At 40.3% G+C, this 22953-nt stretch overlaps 1 protein-coding gene across 2 annotated transcripts in view; it reads left to right on the top strand.

Annotated features, from left to right (window-relative positions):
- The window catches only part of Fer (FER tyrosine kinase), a 417682-nt gene extending 412436 nt beyond the window's left edge, over window positions 1-5246 (top strand). For both annotated transcript variants that reach the window (XM_004652481.3, XM_045132276.1), the window contains exons 18-19: window positions 787-909; window positions 1762-5246. In XM_004652481.3, the coding sequence (XP_004652538.1) occupies window positions 787-909; window positions 1762-1904 (266 nt within the window). In that variant the 3' untranslated portion in view covers window positions 1905-5246. The remainder of the gene's footprint in view (window positions 1-786; window positions 910-1761) is intronic.
- Window positions 5247-22953: the final 17707 nt, after the last annotated feature.

Below are 22953 nucleotides of genomic sequence, written 5' to 3'. Positions count from 1 at the left end.
TCAGGAATTCAAGGCCAACCCTTCAACACTACTGCAAATGGCCTTGAGTTGTGACACTACCCATGTGCAACATGTTGAGAGTGCCTCACAAATACCTATGAGTCTTGGAGGCTGGGTTTCTGCCACCCATCCTGATCTCACAGCATCTCAGAAGACATCTCAGGTAGGACTTTGTGTGCTTCCGAAGGCTACCAAAAAGATCCCAAGAGATCAGCTCATGCAACTCGTTAAGCGGGTGTACCATGGAATTTTACAGAGTTGTTTTTATCAGTCAGCTATGTGAATTTTCACTCTATTCAAAACACACACACAAAATATTTCCTGTAAATGAAACTACCAGTGGAGAAAATGAGACCTTTAAGCATGTAAAAATATCTATAAACAGTGATGAGCAAAAAATTGAAGTTAAAGAACTTTCCCTATTACTTTAAGTTGGTTTGTAATTTCAGTGGAAAGAAAATGATGCCAGCAGAAGACAAAATTACAGGAATCCAAGTTATTTAATCTCTTAAGCATTGATGTATACAAATTTATGTTTTTTATATAAACCATCTCATTCAGATCCCGCAGGGAAGTTAGTTTGCATGCTGCCTGGGTAAATTTTTGTCAAGTGTCGAAGGAGAGTGATTTTTTTAGCTGGTTTGGTTAAACTAGCCACTCTTCACTTAATTGGTGGCATTTACTAGTCCTGGAACATAAGGAGAATGGTCCTTTGGGAAGCTTAACCCTGTTCATGTGTGAGTGACATACAGAACCAGAAGCCATCGTCTGTCCCTTCCCTTCCAGGAAGATACAGTTCTGAGAGTGATGTGTGGAGTTTTGGGATCCTCCTCTGGGAGACCTTCAGCTTAGGAGTCTGTCCATACCCAGGAATGACGAATCAGCAAGCACGAGAGCAAGTGGAAAGAGGTAAGGCCAGCTTTGCGCTACCTGTTCACACCCAGCCCGTGGTGTCAGTTCAGCCTTGTATTTTGTCCCAGACTGAGTAAGTGTCCTTAACTATGCAAGTTGAAATACTATTAGTTTTCAAGAAGAAATTTGAGGGTGGGTTTTTTTTTTTTTTTTTATGTGTGTGCGCAGGCCAGAGAATAATTGTACTCACTAAACGCAGAACCAATTAGGCTGGACTAACCTGCCAGCAAGCCCCAGGGACCGTCCTGTTTCCTCCTCCCCAGTGCTGGGATTGCACGTGCACACTGCCATGCCTGGCGTTTCTGAGGGTGGGTTAAATCTGAGCTCAGGTCCTCGTGCTTGTGCAGCAACCACTTTATGAACTGAGTTATCTCCTCGCCCATGTGAATTTTTAATGCTTCTGAATAAACTGTGTAGTGTTCTAGATATAAACTGTCCACAGCTTTCAGCATGAAGAGTGCTGTAGGCAAATGGCAGCACCCTAGCTCCCAGAGAGCCTGAATGTAGGTGGCCACTTCTAGCCTCCTCCTCCTGCTTACCACCCAGCACCGCTAGTCTACAGCCTGGGCGAGGCTGGGACTCGGTCATTTTTGCTCACTGTTGAACCCCCATCTACCTGCATACAGTCTGTAATTCTAGCCGATGGTTAGAACAACTCAAGTTTGTAGTTGTGTGTGAGATATGAACTGACAAAATTGTACTTTGAACTAAATGTATGGCTCTGTAGCAGTGAATTCTGTGTTACCTGTGTCATATCTGTATCACACCTATAGCGTAAGCACTAAAATTTACAAATTGCATGATGACCCCAGTGGACATTCATACCTTATCCTTCTCTTGTACCTTCAGGATACCGGATGTCAGCACCTCAACACTGTCCAGAGGATATTTCTAAAATTATGATGAAGTGCTGGGATTATAATCCTGAAAACCGCCCTAAATTCTGTGAACTTCAGAAAGAGCTCATTGCCATCAAGAAGAAAATCACATAATCAGGACACTGCCCTCCCACAGAACAGTACTGTCCTCTTTAACCCGTGTCCATGCCACATTATCGCAGCCATCTTTGAAGGTTATGTTTTCAGGATCCATTCCACTTTATGTTAAAGGCAAATTTTCAAAAACTAAATAGTCCTACCAAGGGCTTTATGTGCTAACCACAGCAATCTCAATATTTCAGGCCACTGTACATAAAAAAAAATTTTTAAAGCACAGACTCTGAATGAAAAGATTAAAACATGTTTCTCAGAGGTTTTCTACTGCAGGCACAGTTCCCAGGCTGCCATCCTATGCCACCAACCCTCCTCAGTTGGTGCTGTCAACAGAGTTGGTAACATATTTGCAGGACACATTCCAACCACAGTTGGCTTTCTACTCTGCCAAGACAAGATTATATTAATCTTATATTGGGAATTACATGGACCTCCCAGGGTTCTTTGCTTCTTGTCAGAAGCAAGCCCAGTAAGACTCTCCATGCTTTTCATTAGTGTCTGTTATCTCCTCCTTGGTACAGGCTTTAGAAAGTGCTGCCTGAGATATCCCTGGAGAGACCGAGTGAGGACAGTAAGAAGCATGGGACAGCAGATCAGTTTAGAGAATGAGCAAAGGAGAGAAGAAAATGAAAACCACATCTCTGTGGCCTGAACTCCCCAAAAGCCTAAGGAAGGGTTCTTAAAGAACAAGTACACAGAAGACGCAGACACGGCTCCAGCTATATCGCCTTCCACGGGACAAGCACAGAATGTGATTCCCTTCTGATGCCCCCTCGACACACGCCCCTCCTGAAGTGCAAGGCTGCTGCCAAGATTCAGAAGTCAAATGACTCTTAATGAGGAAATACCCTGGGGACAGCTCTCCTAGCTCCACTCTTCCCCTTCCTGGAAACCTTTGCCAGTAGCTGACAAGTACACAAGCTGAGGATGGTTGCTGTGGACAAGATATAAGACAGAGTTAAACTAGGATTCTGCTGAACTGATTCTCTGCTGCATCAGGGGAATTTACCCCATGATCTATACATACTTGCCCCAAGATAATGTGTCTGGGGAAGATGGTCTTGCTCAGGGGGAAGTGTGGCCCAGAAGCTTCCTGAAAGCTCTTGGGCCTGTGTCCTGATAACCATCACTCTGTGTGGAAAATCCTCCCCAGCAGTCTGTTGCCTATGAAAATCAGAGATAGGACTCAGACCAGTACTTTAAAGAATATAAAGGAAGCTACTGAAGAGAAAAATGACTTGTCGGTCATTTCAACCTCCTTGCAGATTCTATGCACAATGACAGAACCTTGACCGAAGTGAAGTTCACGGCAGCCTCTTCCCACTCGAACACTGTAACTGAGTGGAGCTTCTTCGACGGCACAGGCTCGTGAATCTGATTAAGGGCTGTGGTCTTCAGGCCTTTACCAGCCTTCCAACGTTAGATAAGACATTGCTACCCCTTGCAGTATGTCCGGGCAAATCTGTCTATAATAGTCTTGGGCTGGTTTGTTATTTTTTACATTTAGTGGTGGCCTCACTGCTAAGCGTTCAGTAAGGAAAGGGAATGATGGTTTGCCTTTAATTTTGTGAACAAGACCTGAAGCTTAATCCTTGAATTCTGGTGTAGCATGAACATGGCATTGATACTTCACTCTTCCTGGCTGATGGAATTTGCAATTCACATCACAACTCTGTGCTTAAATTAAAAAAGCTTTTCAAAACATCATGACATCTGCAGCATTTAAATTCTATTTTATTCTTTGTCCCAAAGTAGGCAGTGGTACAGTTCAGGATTAATAACTCATTGGGAGTCTTTCAGGATCATATCAGTCGTATAGAATATTAAATTTAATATAGGCACATGCATTAAGAAAAGCTTATGCAAACCATTTTACTGTTAATTTTGTTATGCTTGAAGCATAATTTATTCATCCCTTCTGTCACTGATAATTACTGGAATTATGTACTTTAGGAGGCTAATCCCTACCCAAAAAGCACACATATAAATACCACTATGAATTTGCAAGTTGATTTAGGGAAAAGAGGCTTCAGAATGCACAGAATCCCATGATTCCCTTAGTAAGAAAATAATTGTAACCAAATTAGCCACAGGTATTGATATGATTGATTCTGGTTATAATCTGTGTTCTTAATGAATTATCCAAGAGCTGCACATATCACTGCTGTAGCTCCACTCATAATTCCTTGGATTTTTTTAGGCCAGGAGTGGGTATAGGTAAACACAGTCTTACCTTTCACATGAATTTTTCTACCTTGAATCACCAAGGAGCCTTTATGAGAAAGAGGTACTTGATCAGTTTTAAAGGAAGAAAATGTTAATGTTAATATCTGTTACCAACATGGAATACTGCATATTGCATTTTGCATGTGATCTAAGGTTCCTCCCAAAGCCACTTTCTTACAGATTACCATCAGGTTTTATTTAAAAATTCAGAAACTGAGGCTGTATTGTTGCCCATCTTGCTACACGGTCCCCACTTAAATATCTTGTGTCACTGTTTCTCCCTGACTTCCCAAATTGAATATGGATAATGATGTTCCCTGTCCATAGCTTGCCACATTCCCACAAGTATTATGAAAACACTGGCCTGTCAGCATAGCCAGAGCTGACTGCAGTAGGGATTGCTTGTTGTCCATTCACAATGGTTTTTCATCTTAAGTTCTTTAGAAACAGTGTCTTGTCATTGAAATATGGTAAATTTCCTTTAAGCCACAGTTTGGATTTCCCGTCTATATCATCATATTTCAATGAGCTCCACTAAAGTAGATACATGCCACACAGAGGGCTGGTAGTGATGTACACAGAATGCAGGCTACAAGGACACAGATCTGTATTGGGCATCATTGTCAGAGTTTTGCCCCAGTCACCCTCTTTACAGTTCCTTGTGTGTCATCATGTGCTGTAGGAATGTACCGGAAAGCCCATCCGTGTGCTTTGCACATGGGACTTAATGGCCACATGTCCTTTGAGGTGAGAGTGACATCTTCTGCAGAGGGGTTGTTTGTCCTTTTCTACACAAACTCCATTTGTCACATCATTGACAGTTTCCATGTTTCTTGTCAACAGATATTATTGTCATGGAAAGACTGGCATTCCTATTTAGGAGGTCAGAGCCTCACAGAAAAACGAACAGTGCAAACGACAGCAGAGCAATACAGAGGCAGACGTGTTTTCTCTATGCATCAGTATCTTAAGTAGATGGACTGATTTTTATCAAAAAATGAGCTTATATTACATTTCCAAAGTTAGCATGAACGTTTACCATCAAAATAAAGTGTTACCTCTTACTTCTGATTTACTATGCGTACCAGAATTGTCTTATTAAATATTTTTTATTTATATCTTTCTGATTTTATTAATTTCATGTTAAGTCTGAGTCCTATTTTATTTCTACAAATCCAGAACTATGTACTCATTTATTCAAAAGAAGATACTCAGGTTTAAAAGCCAGCATCTCATGTATCAATATCGCCTACTTGAAGGAGTTACTGGTACAGACTTAAACTCCCATAAAATTTTCCTTTAAAAATTAATCTTAGCCCTAATTCACTTTAGGAAATGCAGTACACCAGGCCAGGCATGTGACTCACGCTTTTAATCACGGCACTCAGGAGGCTGAGGCAGAAGTATTGCCTTGAATTTTAAGCCAGGCTGGAGTGAGACCCTGCCTCAAAAAAGCGGGGGAGGAAGAGTCACCCCACGCCTTTCTTCAGATTCAAGGAGTAAATGCAATTTTGGATGTTCAGCGTAGACATTAAGAAATGCTTTGCTGCTAATAAAAATGCATCTTGTAGATGAGTGGTAGAAAGAAAGTCCTGCTACACCACATTCTTCATCCCATAAACTATCCAGAAGTAACAACCATGTGTACAACAGGTCTGTAAAAGAGGTGACATGCAGGAGGCACACACGAGGCAAGAACCAGTTTCTGAAAGCACATAGAGACAGCCCTGCGGGAATGCAGGAAACACTGTGGAATTAAAGACTCGTGCAGTGCCATTAGAAAGCCTGAGGAAAACTGCCTAGAGGCCTGATTCTTTCCCATCGAAAACAACAGAACCCAGTACCAAAGATGCAAGAGTCACCTGCCAATGTGGGGGACTTGCACAAGCAAACCAAATGGCCTCTTCCTCTGCAGGAGCAGCTGACGGTGCACAGGGCAGCCCCTGGGCCTGTGTGTTCAAACTTTTCACAGAAAACACCCAAGGCCACTTTGCATTAATTACATTTAAATGCCTTAAGCTAATGTCACTGATTATTCACACCTTATTAGAAAGCTTTGCTTGCAGTGGAGCATAACCCCAGCTAAAGTTTCCCAAATGAGAGCATGCAGGCAGCCCTGGTTCACCTTGGACTGTTATTTACCACATGGCTCCTAGAGTTACCACAGAGACCTCCTGGTACCTAGAGAACCAGTTTAGCAAGGAAAATACCCAGTAAGTGGCCTGTTGCCTGAGGACATCAGTGACATTTGAGGGGAAGAAAAACAAATCTTAGAAACCTCCTGAATCAGAGTGTGCTGAGGGTAAGGGGCAGAGGAAGGCATCTGGCTAGGAAAGCTGGGAGGAGATGAAGGGCAGTAAGGGAACCAATGAGAGGGATGCAGGGCCTAACCTAGCCTGAAGGCTGGGTCCTAACGGGAACCCTCCTCCTAGGAGGTCCTGGGTATCCACACGCTTCTTGAAGGGTTTGCACCGCTTAGTTCAGCCAATCCAGTTAATTCTCTATCATCTCTGAGGTAACCACTGCTGGGTCTCAGTCACCTTGCTCAATTCCTCTGGAAGCCTAGAGAGGAGGTGGTTAAACCCATCCCTGTGCATCAGGAAGCTAACAGTTCTCACGTGTCTGGGAACATTGTTGTCATTGTTCCTTTCTTACATTTTATTAATGACAAAAATGTGCGCTGTGGATTTCCCCTATGACATGAAAGATTTCACTTTCTTACTTGCCAATGGACTTGTAAGAACCACTCCTCCACCAGCAATATTTGAATCTCTTCCTGAACTTCAAAACTCTCAGACATTACTGTTAAAGCCAGCAAGATGCAAGGTATTCTGCACAGCAATAAAGTGTTGAGTGATAGCAGTCACCTCCTGCGCTTCCTCCAGCCTAAGCTTTCAGGAAGCTTTGCTTACATGTCAGCCATGGGGAGCAGGAGCAAGAACGCTAAGAGGGGCTAGTTTATCTGGGATTTGCTTGTGACTTCTGGCTACTATTGCCTCTTCTTAACTTCAGCTGCTGAACCTTTTTGCTTTACCAAAACAGAAAAGTCTTTATCGGCTTATGTGAAATAATTCCATGATTGGTCTCAATGCCAAGTTTCTCCTCAGAGGCCCTCTGCCTTGCAGACAACTCGCAAGCATTTACTAATAGGCCTGCTCACACAGGGCATGTGAAAGCCATGGTAAATCTGGCTTAAAATATAGAGATCTGGCCGTAGCCTGGGCTGCAGAGACGGCATTAGGCGGAGGTGACATGCTATATGAATGACATCCGTAGAGGCTCTATGGACCTTTTCTCAGGATAGCAGGACTACTGTGAGTGGCGTGTTCAGAAAAAGCAGCCTTTCCCCGCAGCTCCATCCTCTCTACTCGCTCCCCCCTCAGCAGTTGAACTCTCAACAGTGATGACTCCACGGTAAACCCCTGGACATATTCCATTCTTCCACTATTCTATTCAGCTTGTTTTTGTTTCCTTTGCACTCTTCTATAAACAAATATCTCTTAAGTTATTTCAGGCATGCAGTGCTAAATGCTTTTTTTCCCCAAAACTTCAGAAGAGAGGGGAGCAAATATAAAGGCTTCAGTTCAAAATAAGCCAATCTGTCTAGACCACAAGCCCCAAAGCACATTGTATGTAAACGTCAGTTCTAGTCTAAAGTTCCCCTTCCTAAAAAGCCTGCTTCACACCATTGTCCTATTTGCTGCATGCAGTTACATGCATTATAAATGCTGCCCAAAGTAGAGTCCAAGCTGGCATAGTAAGCCAGGTTCCGTCCTATAACCACTGACCACGGTAACAGAAAGACCACTTTACCCCTGATCATCTGTCAGCAAGTGTACCCCCACAAAACCATAACCTCTCAGACAGTGCTCTCGGCGGCTCACAGGACATCAGGCCAGAGCCAGTGGGAAACAGCAGTGTTCTGAATGAGCCAAGACACTGTAGAGGAAAGAGATCAGCATGACTTTGAGTAGGAAAAGGGAAACTGCATGCCACATGGGTCCAAACGCTCACGAACTTCCTCTTCAAGCAGCTAGCTCTTCTCAAATGTACAAGCCTGAGGTCTTGTGGGTGCCTGAGTAATCTGTAAAGCAGAATCTGAGCCTTATCCATCTTGTGCACCAGATCTCTGGTGCCCAGTATTCAAAACCTTAGGGGTTAAGCAGTTATTTGAAGTCGGTTTGTACTAATACCTTATGTAAAAAGAACAGTCTCTCAGCGCATGGGTCCACGACTGTTCAATCCAGAAAGGAAGTTCTGATGTAGGAATTTTCCTTTTAAAAAGATTTTAACATTGTAGAAAAACCCAGTCTGCCAACTCTGAAATGCCAGAATGGTGTGTACAAAAGTCAGGGCCAAAGGGCCCAGAAGCAGGCTTTCTCCTAACCCAGCACAGCTGTGCTTGGATTTAAACCACTGGGGGCGGGGGTTGATGGAGGCCCATGCTGGCCGGTTTCACTCGCTCCCCTTCAGCTGCAGTTGGAAGAGCGAGTCCAACACAAGGCACTTGGTCATCGTTCAGCCTTAGACACTCGCCCCTCGCATCTGCGATGTTCCGAAGTGTACACATTCCAGTGGAAGTCAGTACTTTTGGCTTTTGTTTCAAAGAGATTGATTCCCCAAGCTTTGCCAGATGACCATAACAAGCATGCTTTATGACTGTGTAACTCACAATCCAACCCTAGATATAAGTTCTGAGCACCAAGTCAAAGATAAGGGGAAGCTCACTTATTTTAAATTCAGGACCAAAGTGGCCAAAAGCACCAAATACCTTTTCACTTGCTGAAGTTTCACCTTACTAATAAAATGTCTGACACCCAATTTTATCATGTGGCATAAATTCTTCTTGTGGACCAGTGACAACTACATAGTTCCCTTTCTGCCTATGGTTCTGCCTCACAGAGCACTGAGATTTCATATTGAATCTGCTTTTTTAGACAGCTGTAGGTTTATTTTGATTTCTGTTTCAATATACAATTGATGGCCTGATTGAGAAACTTGAGATGGGGGCTGGTGGGAGTGCATACCCTTTACACTATAGTCTGTGTACATCTTGGTTAGGATTGGCTCTAAAATACTAGAACTCGCTGAAGTCATAGCCATACAGTGGCATGATGTTAAAAAAAAAATCCATGAAAATACAAGAGAGTAAGTACATTTAGTTGTCAAAGATCTATGAACTACCCTAATGTCTCCAGGAATGCAATCAAACAATGCAGAGGCAAAATGTGCAAGCGATGTCCAGTCCATTTGACCATAGGAGACCACAAGCCCCATCGTTTTCCTGACAGAGACCCACAGCAAGTGGTTACAGAGTATGATTTTTCGGAGTAGCTTTCTCTTCCAAGGTGAGGAACCCAGGTGATGAAGAAGGTGTGGGGCCGCCTGTGGTATTGTGCACCATCTGCAAGCAGCATTTTGAGTAAAACACCCTGTGGCTTACAAATTTTAGTGCTAGTATGTGGTCATTTTAATGTCAGATTAAAGCACCTTTAATCTTTTTTGTTTTAAAATAATATATTTGCAGAGTAGATAAAGGAAACACTGGAAATAAGGTGCTTCTTCTGGAAGTTCCAATTGTAAACATACAAACTAGGTCTTTGGTGTTTTATCTGGCTTTGTAAACAAATTTGAACATGAATGAGAGCTAACTATAGAAGGTGGTTGTCTACCTTTTATCATTTGTAACTCAGATCTATATTTAACACTTATTTATTTGTTTTTATGTTCAGAAGACACACACTTTGAATTTTTGCTAACATTGTAGGATTTTTTTAAATTGTTCTCTACATTTCTTAAATGTAATTTCATCATCTTGTAAACTTAGATCAATTTTGAATAGCATTTTCTTTTCCAAGAGACCAATTTACCATGCATTGGTCTGCAGAGCCTGTTTTTACTGTATTCTTATAATAAATGTGAAATATTTGCAGCAAACTATGACTTGCTTATTTAATCTTCCCATCTTGTTTATATTTCTCTTCTATTACCACATAAATACACTATTGAAATAAGGAAAGGAAAGCAAGATTTCTATGGTGACTGGTCTCCTAAGGCTTTAACCATGCATAAAATTATTAGCTTTCCATTTCTCTGTAATTAAGCATGAGTTCTGATGATAATGGGTGTGTGTTGCTTACAGTCCTATTGCAGCTTCTCTGTTTAGCAATCAAAACTGAAATGCAGCTAAAATCCCAGTTTTCTGTGTGCATTGGCTACTTACAAATTTTTAGAATATACTTTCAGTTTTTTATTTTGTTTTTCTTAACAGGTTTTATTTAGATATGTGACACAGAGTTTAGGGGCGAGTAGGGCCTGGGAAGGATGCTTGGACAGAAGATGACAGGCTGGTGTGTCAGTGTGTTCCCTTGCCTAGTTCCTGTGCAGGGCTGATCCCATCATGGCCAAGATGCATGAGTTCTACGTGCCCTTCAGGCAGCAAGCCAGCGTCCCTCCTAAACTGCACGCCGTCGTTACACAGGTTTGGGGCCACACCAGGCCTGTCCATCATGTCACTGTTTTCTCTGCAGTAAAAGCTTCCTCTTTAGTCCTGATCTTGAAACTCAACCCAGGCTATTTCTCAGAAACACAAGTTTGGTGCTTCTGGGACAGAAAATCAAAATCACTCATCCCCTCGTATTTCACCTGCCTGCTTTTGCAGCACACTGAGCAGAGTGGGTGCTTCTGGGTTTGGTTAGTACCTTCTTTGCCATAGCTCTTCACTGTTAGCCTGGGGTTTCATCTTATCCAACAGACTTGATTGAATCCCAGACCACATGTGCCTTTCTTGACTTCAGGTAATTAAGACCAGAGGCATCTATCACCAAGGAAGTTTGGTCATCTGACTGAAACCCCATTCCCTGGCATAAGTGAGCAACAGACTTGAAATTCCCTGAAGCCCCTGTGGCACATCACTGTGAATTCCTCCTCTACCTGGAGGTGATATTGCTTGTTTCTATTAAAATCACTACTGGTTGCCTTTTAACCCAACACTGAGAAGAAATGAGGAGGGATGAGAAAAAAAAACAAAAAAAAAACCAGGTTCCCTAAAGGTTCAGTCCTCTAACAATAGTGCTGCTGATTATCCCAACTCAGGCCTTTTAATGTCTCCCAACTCAAGGCTTAAGTAATTCAAAATTATAAATGTTTATTTTGTAGGTTCCCTGTGGTGGCCAGGGGTACCCTAGGATAGTTAAGTGATAAGGTCAATGGACTACACATTGTGAAAGGCTAATTGATCTGTCACTGCAACATAAATGCCAAAAATTAATAGAAAAATAAATGTCACAGTGAACTGAAGCATTGACAACTATGGAAGCCATTCTCTTACAGCTTGCCTCTCCCATCTTTCAGTGGGCCTTGGTCTTATTCCACATCTAATAGGGCATGTCTTTCCTTTCCAGAAAAATAAAAAGTCAAGTCTATCAAATGTTTCCTTCGAGACCTGAGTAAAAATCCCCTGGATCACAGAAGTCTGTTGGGTTTTGCTCCATGCTCAAATTTCAAGCAATCCTCAGAGACCCTGCCCTCAGCCTGCCTTCCCCTCCTTCCTGCCTGTCACATGTCAGGGGGTGCTGGACAGTCATGTGCAGGGAGTCTCAGGAACTCACCTAGGATATGTGTGCCTCTAGAAAGTGGAGCAGGATGGGACTTGGTTGCTGGTGCCCTTTCAGGTGAGTCGTAGGGACCATGGACAGGACAGACCCAAATTCAGAAACCAGTTCCCTACACCCCCAGGACTGTATACCCTACTAGCTTTCCAACACATGACAGAGGGGAACAGCTCAGTCCTTAGGGCAGAACTATCATTTTCACGGAAACCCAGTGGAAGGGGCTATCATTCAGCCCAAGACAGTTTGTTCCTAAGGCCTTGTTGTTGTTGTTATTAATCAAATTAAACCCAGTCTCAGCTCTTTAAGGCTCTGATGCCTATAAAAATTTAGAAAGAGACAGACCAATAGGTTTGTGCCACCATTCCTCCCTTCATTGATCTTTCATTCTCCCTTCTTTTCTTTCATGCAGACCCTTTCTTGTGGTGTGAAATAAGAGTCCTATATTCGTGTACTTCACCGTTTCTTACAACAAAGAGGATGTTCCATGAACATTACTTTTTGTAGTCTTCAGATGTTTTGCTGGAAATACCAGAGATCACTTATAAAATGAAGCATAGATTAAGAGGAAGATTAGAAAAAAAAATCAATTAGAAGATGTGGCTGAAAGGAAGCCAGATGTCTAAACTTTGTTAATTCAGGTAATAAATTTTTAGTGAATTTCCTGATATCATAAAATTTAAAAAACAAAAAGAATTATATTAGAAAATTAAAAGGTCTGAAAATTCATGAGCTAAATTTTCAAATTAATAGGTTAGGAAAAAAGTGATCCTAGGTCTTCAGTTCCTTTAAGATTCAGCATCAAAGACGTGGCAGTGGTTCCTGCTGCAAACAATGCTCCTTCCCCTCAGTGGTAGGAGACAAAAAGTGGCTAGGCAGTCAGGGTGGCAGAACCCCAAAATAATGCTGTTTTATTCCTTGACTAAAAGCAAGAAATGTCACTAAGCTTGCAGAAACCTGGATGTTAGACCCTCCAGGAAAAATCTCTAGATTAAGCTTGCACCCTTCCTAGAGAACAGAAACTTTGATCCTCACCTAAGATTACTGGCAAAGCTGTAAACTCTGGTCCTTGTCATAGTAACCAGCTGACCTCGTCTTCCTCAGATAGCCACTCACCATAAAAATAAAAAAGATCAGAGTCTGGAGGTGGGCTTTCAAACCCCCTCTTGCCTCCCTGGCAAGAGCTCAACCTTGCTTCCTTCTCTTATGTTCTAGGCTTTAGCCCCCTTCTTTTCATCCTCCTAAATCTTTAAACTAATAAAATCTTTCTGAACCATATCCTCTGGTCCGTGGATTTCATTCTTCAAATTCATCAGACAAGGATCCAGGGACACCCCATATTATTGTTGCATTGGTATACATGGAACCCAGAATTCCTGTATCAACAGGACACAGAAGTTTCACTACTGGAGCTTGCTATTGGTATCTTGGTAGGCAGAGTCCAGAAAGGTACTCAGAAGCCCATGAGGCACAGAACAGAACTGTAAAAATCTGGTGCCTGATGCTGACAGTACCATTGCTGTGAAATCCTGAGTTATGGGCCTTGCAAATCTCCCTCCATGAGCAGGGGAGACTTTCTTTCACTGGAATTAAATATATATATATATATATGAAATTTATTTATTTACTTAGAGAGAGAGAGAGAGGGAATGGGCATTCCAGGACCTCCAGCTACTGCAAATGAACTCCAGATGTATGTGCCACCTTGTACATCTGGCTTTACGTGAGTACTAGGGAATCAAACTTGGACCCTTAAGCATTGCAGGCAAGTATCTTAACTGCTGAGCCATCTCTCCAGCCCTCACTGGACAAAATTTTAAAGAAATAGCAGATGACAATTTTTTTCTTTATTTCCCTTAACTTGACATGTAACTATAAAGAGAAGCAATACAGAGTATAAACAAAGCCAAGAGTCCCATGATGAGATTTAAAATCTCATTTTAAGTTATGCTTTGCTCAGATTTCTAAGAAAGTAATGAGACACAGTAGGCATGAAAAACTAGATATGAATATAGAAATGGCAATGATTGAAAAGGCAATAGGTGACTACTATGATCTTAATAAAAATGAGAAGAGTAGAATTGAAAAATTACTAGAGAACTATTGATATACTGAAACAAATCTAAGAAGAAATAGACATTCCGAAGAGATCTATAACCATCAAAGAATTGAGATTAGCACTTTAAAATCTTAGAACATTAACTGAGGGAACTGGGTATTTATTTTCATGAAGAAAGTTGTACATAAATGCTCATGGTAGTTATTTTCATAACCTCAACCTGGATTTTATGTAAAAGTTCTTCAATAGGTAAACTATTAAGCAAATTATGGTACATTCATGCCATGAACTACTACTTGGCAAAAAAAATGTGAATTTCACAACTTGGATAAACCTCAAAAAAATTGTGTCCAATGAAAAGTCCAACCTCAGAAGGAAGCATACTACATAATTTCACTTTTGTGAAATAATAACAGATGGAGAACGCAAGGGCATAAGAAGGGGTGCTGGTAGGGGGAGGGCAGGTCCGGCTACAAGAGTCATGCACGTGCACTTCAGTATCACGATTTGTAGTAATGGTGTGTGGCTGAGCACATGCCTGCGGGGGTACGCGCACAGCTGTGGAAATCCGAATCAGCCCCATGCACGGCACATACCAGGAGGCTTCAAGGGCGGGACAGGGATTTCCCTGTTCTCACTTTCCACAGTTCTTGCAAATCTTTACCTGTTTCAAAGTAGAACGTTTAAAAATCCAATATAAGCTGGGCATGGTGTCACATGCCTTTAATCCCAGTACTTGGGAGGCAGAGGTAGGAGGATTGCCAAGAGTTTGAGGCCACCCTGAGACTACATAGTAGATTCCAGGTTAGCCTGGGCTACAGAGAGACTCTACCTCAGAAAAACAAAAAAGAAAAAATCCAAAATAAAAAAATAAATAACTTTTCACACAAACAGTTCTCCCTTAGAAATACAGAGTAAAGAAGAGACCCATTTTGAAGAAATAGATAGCTCTTTCTTGCAGATTTCCAGAGAGAAGAAACAAAGAAGGCTGTCCAGTTCATAACTAACAGCAGCAGGCACAGAGCACAGAGAAGAAAATTCCAAGTCAGTCTAAATCTAAAGGAGAATATGGATGGACCTTTCCCAAAGGGAAGAAAAACTAAATTCAGCAATAAATAAAATATTGATCATGAATTAGATTTAAGAATCAAATATTTAATTTATATAATATTGATACAAACTATCACATTAATAGAACAAGGAGAAAAAAACACTTAAAATTATGCTAGGCAGTCAAAAGCAGAAAACACTGTGAGAAAGGGTAACTTAAGTATGAAGGAATCTACAAGGAACCTAGGAAACACTGAATTTAATGAAACATGAGAAGCATTCTCTTTCAAAGGACGGCAAGCAAAGTGGACATCTACCACCATTTCTAGTCATCCCCAAGCTGGAGAGCCTAGCTAACAGAGAAAGGTAGAAAAAATAACCCTATGAGATAATGGTTGAAAAAATTATTCACAGGTATTTTCCACATTTGGAAACAAACATGTTAACAAACTATTAAGTGAATAAGAAAGTTCAGTTATTTTTTGATGTGATTAACAAGAAATAAAACTGTTGCATTTCTTTTATTCACCAAAGAGTAATGATGTATGGTATTTTTTAAGTCCCACTGAAATAGCAACAAGAAGTACAAAATAGCCCCAAGTTAAGTACTAGGTGTAAGATATTTATAGAATATTTTCAAAGCAATGAAAAGCATCAAATAAATAGAGGGGTGTGTTGCTTCAAAGATGGAAATATTCAGTACAATAGTGCAAAAATACCAATTTCTCCCTAAAAATCAACTACAAGTATAACACGATTTCCTCATATGGTGTCGTATAGATAGACAGGATTCTTCTGAAGTTTGTACGGAAGAACAAAGAGGCCAATATAACAAAACACTTTTAAAGAAAAATTAGGGATCTTGACAGAGACTTGCCTTTTATGAGATTTGTCATAAGTCTGCATCGTGCTGCTTTTGTCCACCTTATGTTGGCCAAGAGGTGATGTCCACCCTCTGCTCATGCCATCATTTTCCCCTGCCATCGTGGAGCTTCCCCCTCGAGCCTGTAAGCCAAAATAAACCTCTTTTTCTCACAAGCTGCTCTTGGTTGGATGATTTCTACCAGCAATGCGAACCTGACTGCAACAGTAAAGTGGTACCAAGGAGTGGGATTGCTGCTTCACACCTGACTGTGTGGCTTTGGCCTTTTGGAGCTGATTTTCAAGAGGAATGTGGAAGGAGTTGAAACCTTGGCCTAAGAGATGCCTTGCAGTGCTGTAGGTACAGCTCAATGAACTATTCTGGTCAGAATTGAAAGGCCTGAATGCAGTAAGAACTGTGGACTGTGAGGTTTGGCTTATGAGGGTGAGAAAGAGCTTTGCTTGGGCTGGGCTAGCAGTTTGCATGAGAAGCTTGCTGTTATGCCCATGTCCTGAGAAGTTGTGCAAGGTTGCTTTGTGTAGAAATCAACTGGTGTGATCAGAGGGACATGGCACAGAAAAAAAATTATTGGGTGAACTGCTGCCCATTTAGCTGCAATTGTGAGATTACAACCTTTGAGATTGGGCCAGCTGACCTACCCTAGGTAACAGGAAGAATGTAGACTTTTTTCAAGGGGCCTGAGTGCTCTAAGAGTGTCCTGTTTTTCAAAGTCTGCTTTATTCCCCACTGGATTAACAAATTGGCACACTACCTGATATTGTAGAGAATAAGAAATTCAGGAAAGAGAGGGCCATTGAGTTTGCAACATGGTCTTGTGTTTTGGAAATGGCCATGGGCAGTGTGAAGCAGGTTTGCTGGATGCCTGCATAGAGACCCCATGGGGCCATGAGGATGAACGGTGGATTGCAGTGGAGACCCAGTGGAGACGCTGAGACTACAAGTTGGCTGCCAAGGAAATCTGCCGGTCCTGGATGAAGTTTTCCAGGACTGTGAGTAGCCTAGCTGGAGGGGCGCAATTGGAATACCAGAGACTTGTTGCTGGTTAGAATTATCAGACTTGGAGATTTGTCACTGACTAGAGTTTCTGGACTTGGTACTAGAGTTTGATGTTTACCTTGTTTAAATCTTGTATTGGTTAAATATTTCTTTGCTATGCCCAGTGACATCTTTTGCAGTGTGTTTATTCTGTGCCATTATGGGCTTGGGGGGCCAGTATTTTTGGTGTTATGGCTCAGTTAAAAGACCTTGGACTATGGGGATGTTTGAAAATCATTGGAATTGATAAAAACTATGGGCACTTTGAAAGTTGGATTATTAAATTATTAAATATTAAATGCATTGTATTTTACATCATATATGGATATGTTTATGGGGGCCAGGGGCAGAATGTGGTGGTTTGACTTAGGAGTCCCCCATAAATGTAGGTGTGCTGAATGCTAGGATCCCAGCTGATGTAGATTTGGGAATTCACACCTCCTGGAGGCAGAGTATTGTTGGAGGCAGGCTTATGGGTATCATAGCCAGTGTCCCCATGCCAGTGTTTGGCACACTCTCCTGTTGCTATTGTCCAATTTATGTTGGCCAGGGGATGATGTCCACCCTCTGCTCATGCCATCATTTCCCTTGTCATCATGGAGCTTCCCCTCGAGCCTGTAAGCCAAAATAATTCTCTTTTTCCCACAAGCTGCTGTTAGTCAGGTGATTTCTGCCAGCAATGCAAACCTGACTGCAACATACCATTAACAAACTTGCCAAGAAAGAAATTGTGAATGTAAAGTAATACTATTCATGATAACTACAAAAATAAATTAGGAATAATTATAGTCAAAGAAGTGAAAGACATCAACAATGAAAATTATGAAGACCTGCTAAAATAAATCGATGATGCACAAAAAAATAGAAATTGCATCAGAATTAATACTGCCAATGATTTAGAGTTTATTTTTTTAATACTGGAAATGGTTTAGAGGTTCTGTGCATCCTCATCAAAACACCAAAGACATTCTTTGAAAAACTGGAAAAAACAATTCTAAAATATATGTGAAAGCACAAATACTCAAATGTTCAAAGCTATCTTTAACAAAAATGAAAAATGGCTTGAGGAATCATAATGTCTGGTCTCAAGACATACTACAAAGCCATAAATAATAATCCAAGTATCATACTTGCAGGAAAACAATGGACTGGACTGAAGACCCCAGAAACAAACACACATCTCTAGCTGGCTGATTTTGACAAAGGTACCAAAACAAACAATGGAGAAAGGTGTAAATCTGTTCAATACATGGCTCTGGGAAAACAAGACGCCCACATGCAGAAGGCCAACATGCACTTAAGCTCTCAACCCAATAAAAATCAACTCAAGGGCTGGACAGATGGCTTAGTGGTTAATGCTTGCCTGTGAGGCCTAAGGACCCCAGTTTGAGGCTCAATTCCCCAGGACCCACGTTAGCCAGATGCATGGGGGGGACACACATGTCTAGAGTTCATTTGCAGTGGCTGGAAGCCCTGGCACACCCATTCTCTCTCTCTCTCTCTCTAGCTGCTCTTTCTCTCTCTGTCTGTCGATCTCAACTAAATAAATAAAAATGAACAAAACTTTTTTTAAAAAATCAACTAAGATATATTCAAAACCTAAAGATGCAACAATGCAATTCCTGCAACGATGAAATTACTATAAGTAAATATAGGAGAAACACTTCAAAGCATCAATATGATTTTTCTGTATGACCTCAAGGTCTCTGAGAATAAAAGTAAAACTAGACAAATGAGAAAATATCAAAGAAAAAATTCTGCACAAGAAAAGCCACCAGCAGCTGAGAAGCAATAGACTTGAGAGAGGAAATATCACTAAATATTCTCTGACAAATGGCCAATAGCCAGAGATCATAGGGAACTCAACAAGTTTTAAAAAATAAGCAATCCAACTTTAAAAAAATGAGCAAGGAATATGAATAGGACACTTTTTAAAAGAAGAAATACAAATGGTCAATTTATGAAGAAAATTAATCCTCAGGGAAATGTAAATCAAAGCTATAATGAGATATCATTTCACTCCATTTACAGTAGCATTACAAAAAAATAAATTCTGGAAAAAATGTGGAGAAAAATGGATACTCATTAGGATGTAAACTGACACAGCAATGTGGAGGACATGTGAAGTTTCTGCCAAAGGGGGGAAAAAAAAGACTAAAAATACCACCGTTACATGATTTAGCGATCTCACTTTTGGATATACATACAAAGAAAATAAAAATCAGCACCCCAAAGAAATATGTGCATTTCCATGTTTATTATGGCACTATTCACAAAAGCTTATTCACAAAAGCTAAGATTTTGGATCCACGTGTCAATGAATAAATGGATTTTTAAAAATGTAATATATGGACTAGAGAGATGGCTTAGTGGTTAAGCACTTGCCTGTGAAGCCTAAGGACCCCGGTTCAAGGCTCAATTCCCCAGGGCCCATATTAGCCAGATGCCCAAGGGGGCTCATGTATCTGGAGTTCATTTGCAGTGACTGGAGGCCCTGGAGCACCCATTCTCTTTCTCTATCTGCCTCTTTCTCTCTCTGTCTGTTGCTTGCAAATAAATAAAAATAAAAAACAAAAAACGTTAAAAATATGCAATGTATGTGTAAATATAGTATTAATCAGCCACAAATAAGAACATAATCCTATCTTTAGTAGTAAAAATGGATGAACTGAAAGACATTATGTTAAATGAAATGAGGTAGACACAGAGACAAGTGACATGTGTTAGCACATCTATGGAAGCTGAAAGAAATGTCACCCTGAATGTGCAAGTTATTACTAGAGTTTAGGAAGGGAAGAGAAGAGAGGTGGATAATACCAGGATATAGACAGGCAAACATATTTCTGGCATTCCATAGCACAGAGGGAATCTACCATATATTTTATGAAGCTCTTGAAGAGGGAAGCTCAAAGACTCCAAGCCTAGATAAATAAGAAAGGAATGGTGATGGCACTGGTTTGATTAGTGTTTGCTTTATGTAGGCATCTGTTGGAGTATTGCACTGAGCCTTATTAACATGTACCATATGATCTGGAAAATCCATTTCTACAGAGAAATGAAAACAAAAGATAATTATGAAGACCTCTTTACCACAGATAAAACGCTTTATGCCATATGGTTTTATTTATTTGCAATTCTGGAAAAGGAAAAATTAGTAATAACAAAAAGGCAAAAAAGTGACAAAACAGATTGGTAATTGTCAGGGACAGGGGCCTAGTACAAAGGCTACAAGGTGATGGAAATGGTAGCCCTGATGCTTAAGGCATAACTATGTACCTATGTATACCTTTTAGAACTCATTAGAATCCTAAACTTTAAAAAGCTAATTTTATTGTCAAGAAATTGAACTGAAAGCAGTCATAGAACTTCTGAAGTAAGGTGCTTTGTGCCTCTATGAGCTAGAAAAGTCAGGGTAACATAGGACAGACCTTTTGCGGAGGAAACAGAAGAGCACCACACGCACACTTGTCAAGATGGACAGCTGAGAAGCACCGAGAAACAGGTTAGGCAATAAGGCGGAGGGAGCAGCCTGCACTCCAGCCCTGGCTTCCCCGAGAGCCATGGCCACAAGTGCTTTTACTTTATTTTATGTGTTAAGAGCTTTTATGTTTTAATTTAGTCCTCTTACATTTGTCTAATTTTATTTATGTTTTTCTTTATCTTGTAATCAAAACATTATCTATTCCTCTTTTGTCTTCCTCTTTCTCATTCTCCTTTCATTTTCTTTGCTTTTATTAACCTTGAGTCTATCTTTTTCACCATTCCTGCCCCCTTCGTTCATTTCATTCCTTTACTTTCATTACTTTCACTTTAGTTTTTAACTCTATAGCTCACTCTACAGTATTTTTGCCATTTTATTTTGTATGATCATTAGTGATGGAACAGTTGATTTTGATTGCTTTTAACTGTATTATTGTTTGGATTGGTGTTGTTGGTATTATATTTTGTTTTCTCCTCTGTAAGTAGGTCTGAGGACTGAGCCCTCAGGACAGAGTTGCTTCCTAGGAATACTCCTAAATAAAGCCAGAAGATATTCATCCCGACATATAAATAACTTAGGCCAAAACATATTTAAAGGTAAGACAAAATGATCCCTTTAAAATATCGCAATGCCTTATAATAAAAACCAAAGATAGGGAAATGTTTGAAATACTGAGCAATGAAATTCAAAAGTCTAGTTTTAAAAAAGTAATAAATTACCTCAAAAAGGTTTCAAACAAGCAACTAGACGAAGCAAGAAAATATATTCAGTATTTGGACAAGATGATAAGCAACATGGATGAGAAAGTGGGAAACATAGATTTAAAAAAAAAATCCAGCAAATAAATTGAGATTTTGAACAAAGAAGAAAACAACTAAGCAAAAATGTTTATTGAGAATTCAATAAAAGAACTAAAAAATACAATGAGAAGAATCACAAATAGACCAGATAAAGCATTAAAAAATCAGAAATTGAAGAAGAAGCATATGCAGATATTAATAAATTAAAAACACATGATTGCTACTTTCAAGAACTTGAATCATGATAAAAAAGACAAAAATCCAGAAATCAATGTGGTATAAAAGTGAGCTGTGACCTAAAGTAAAGGCATAGTGAAACTATCCCATGAATTTATAGATTTCCCCAATTCTAGGGACATATATGAACATTCAAGTATAATAGGCACTCAGAACCCCAATAGACATGACCAGAAAAAAAATCCTTCCTTATCACAATGTAGTTAATTGCTAAAATTAGAGAGCAAATACACAATTCTCTACAAGAAAAAAAAAATGCCAATTTACAAATGCAATGTCAGAATAATATTAGAATTCTCAGGAGAAACCCTAAAAGCCAGAGAAGTTTTAAGAAGTGTATTTCAAGCCCTGAGAGTAACAATTGCCATTCAAGATATAAAGTTATCTTTTAAAACTGAGACAGAATTGAGGACCCTTTAACTAAACAACTCATCAACACTAAGCTTGAATTTCAGAAGATATTAAGAGTCCCTATACTCAGAGGAAGAATAAAGTCACAAACACAAAATCTCATGAAAAAAAAAATTAATGAGAGGAATTAGATGAACAAATGAAAATTAGAAAAGAATCAAGGATGTCTGATCAGTAAACAGAAAACCACTAAGATGAATCAGGAAGAAATAAAAGAACAGGTAGTATGCTAACTAATAAAGAAAACAACTAAAATTTCTTATAAGAGTCACCAAACACCTTTTAGTAATGACCCTAAATATAAACAGTCTTAACACAACAACTGTGGTGATTTGGATCTCATGTCTCCCATAAACTCATGTGTTCTGAATACTTGTCCCCAGCTGGTAGCAATTTGGAGGACATGTGTTACTGGGTAGTGGACCTTGAGTTTTCAACCCCTAGCTTGCCAGCGTTTGATGGCAAACTCTCCTGCTGCTGTTTTCCACCTGTGTGGCAGAGGTGATGCTGAGCCTCTGCTCATGCCAGGCTGTCCCCTGCCATCATGGAGCTCTCTCTCCAGACTGTAAGCCAGAATAAATACTTTCCTTCCATTACCTGCTTTTAGTCCTGGCAAGAAGAAGAAAACTACAACAACTAAAAGACTTAAAGTAGCTCATTAGATTAGAAGAAAGATCCAGCTACTTCTAGTCTGCAAGAAACATATCTCACTGTCTATGTTCATTAATTTTCTCTGGATGTGAAAGAAAAAAAAAAAAACCTGCACAGGGGAAATGGGAACATGTATACTGATAGCCTGACACACAGCTCCACAGTGATGGTTATAGATAAGGTGATAAATCAAAACCTATCAAAACATAAATCCAGAGGCTACACAGAGAACTCAACACTAAATCAGACTGCCAACAGGTCTGTCATGGCTCAGGGAACACTGCAGAAGAGGGAATGGAAAGATTGTAAGAGCCACAGGGGGGTAGGGATATCCTAAGGAACAGTCCCCCGACTACCAAACAGGGACTGAGTGAGACCTTCATGACCCCAAAGTGAGTACCAAAACACGGGGGAGGGTCCCAGGGTAATAGGAGCAGGGTTGAGGTGATAAAAGAGAACAGCTTATTATACTTTGTATAAGATGAAAATAATTTTACAAATCCTGCATAGAAGCTACTTAAGGAATAAAGGGCTTGTTTATTCCCTATTTCAAAGGTTTTTACTCTGTCATGGCAGGAAAAGCATGGGGGAGTGGTTCCATCCATG

The sequence above is a fragment of the Jaculus jaculus genome, chromosome 13, assembly GCF_020740685.1.
Source record: "Jaculus jaculus isolate mJacJac1 chromosome 13, mJacJac1.mat.Y.cur, whole genome shotgun sequence".
In the NCBI taxonomy this organism is placed as follows: domain Eukaryota; kingdom Metazoa; phylum Chordata; class Mammalia; order Rodentia; family Dipodidae; genus Jaculus; species Jaculus jaculus.
The sequence above is the reverse complement of the archived record's forward strand: the minus strand, read 5'-3'. Positions and strand labels throughout refer to the sequence as shown.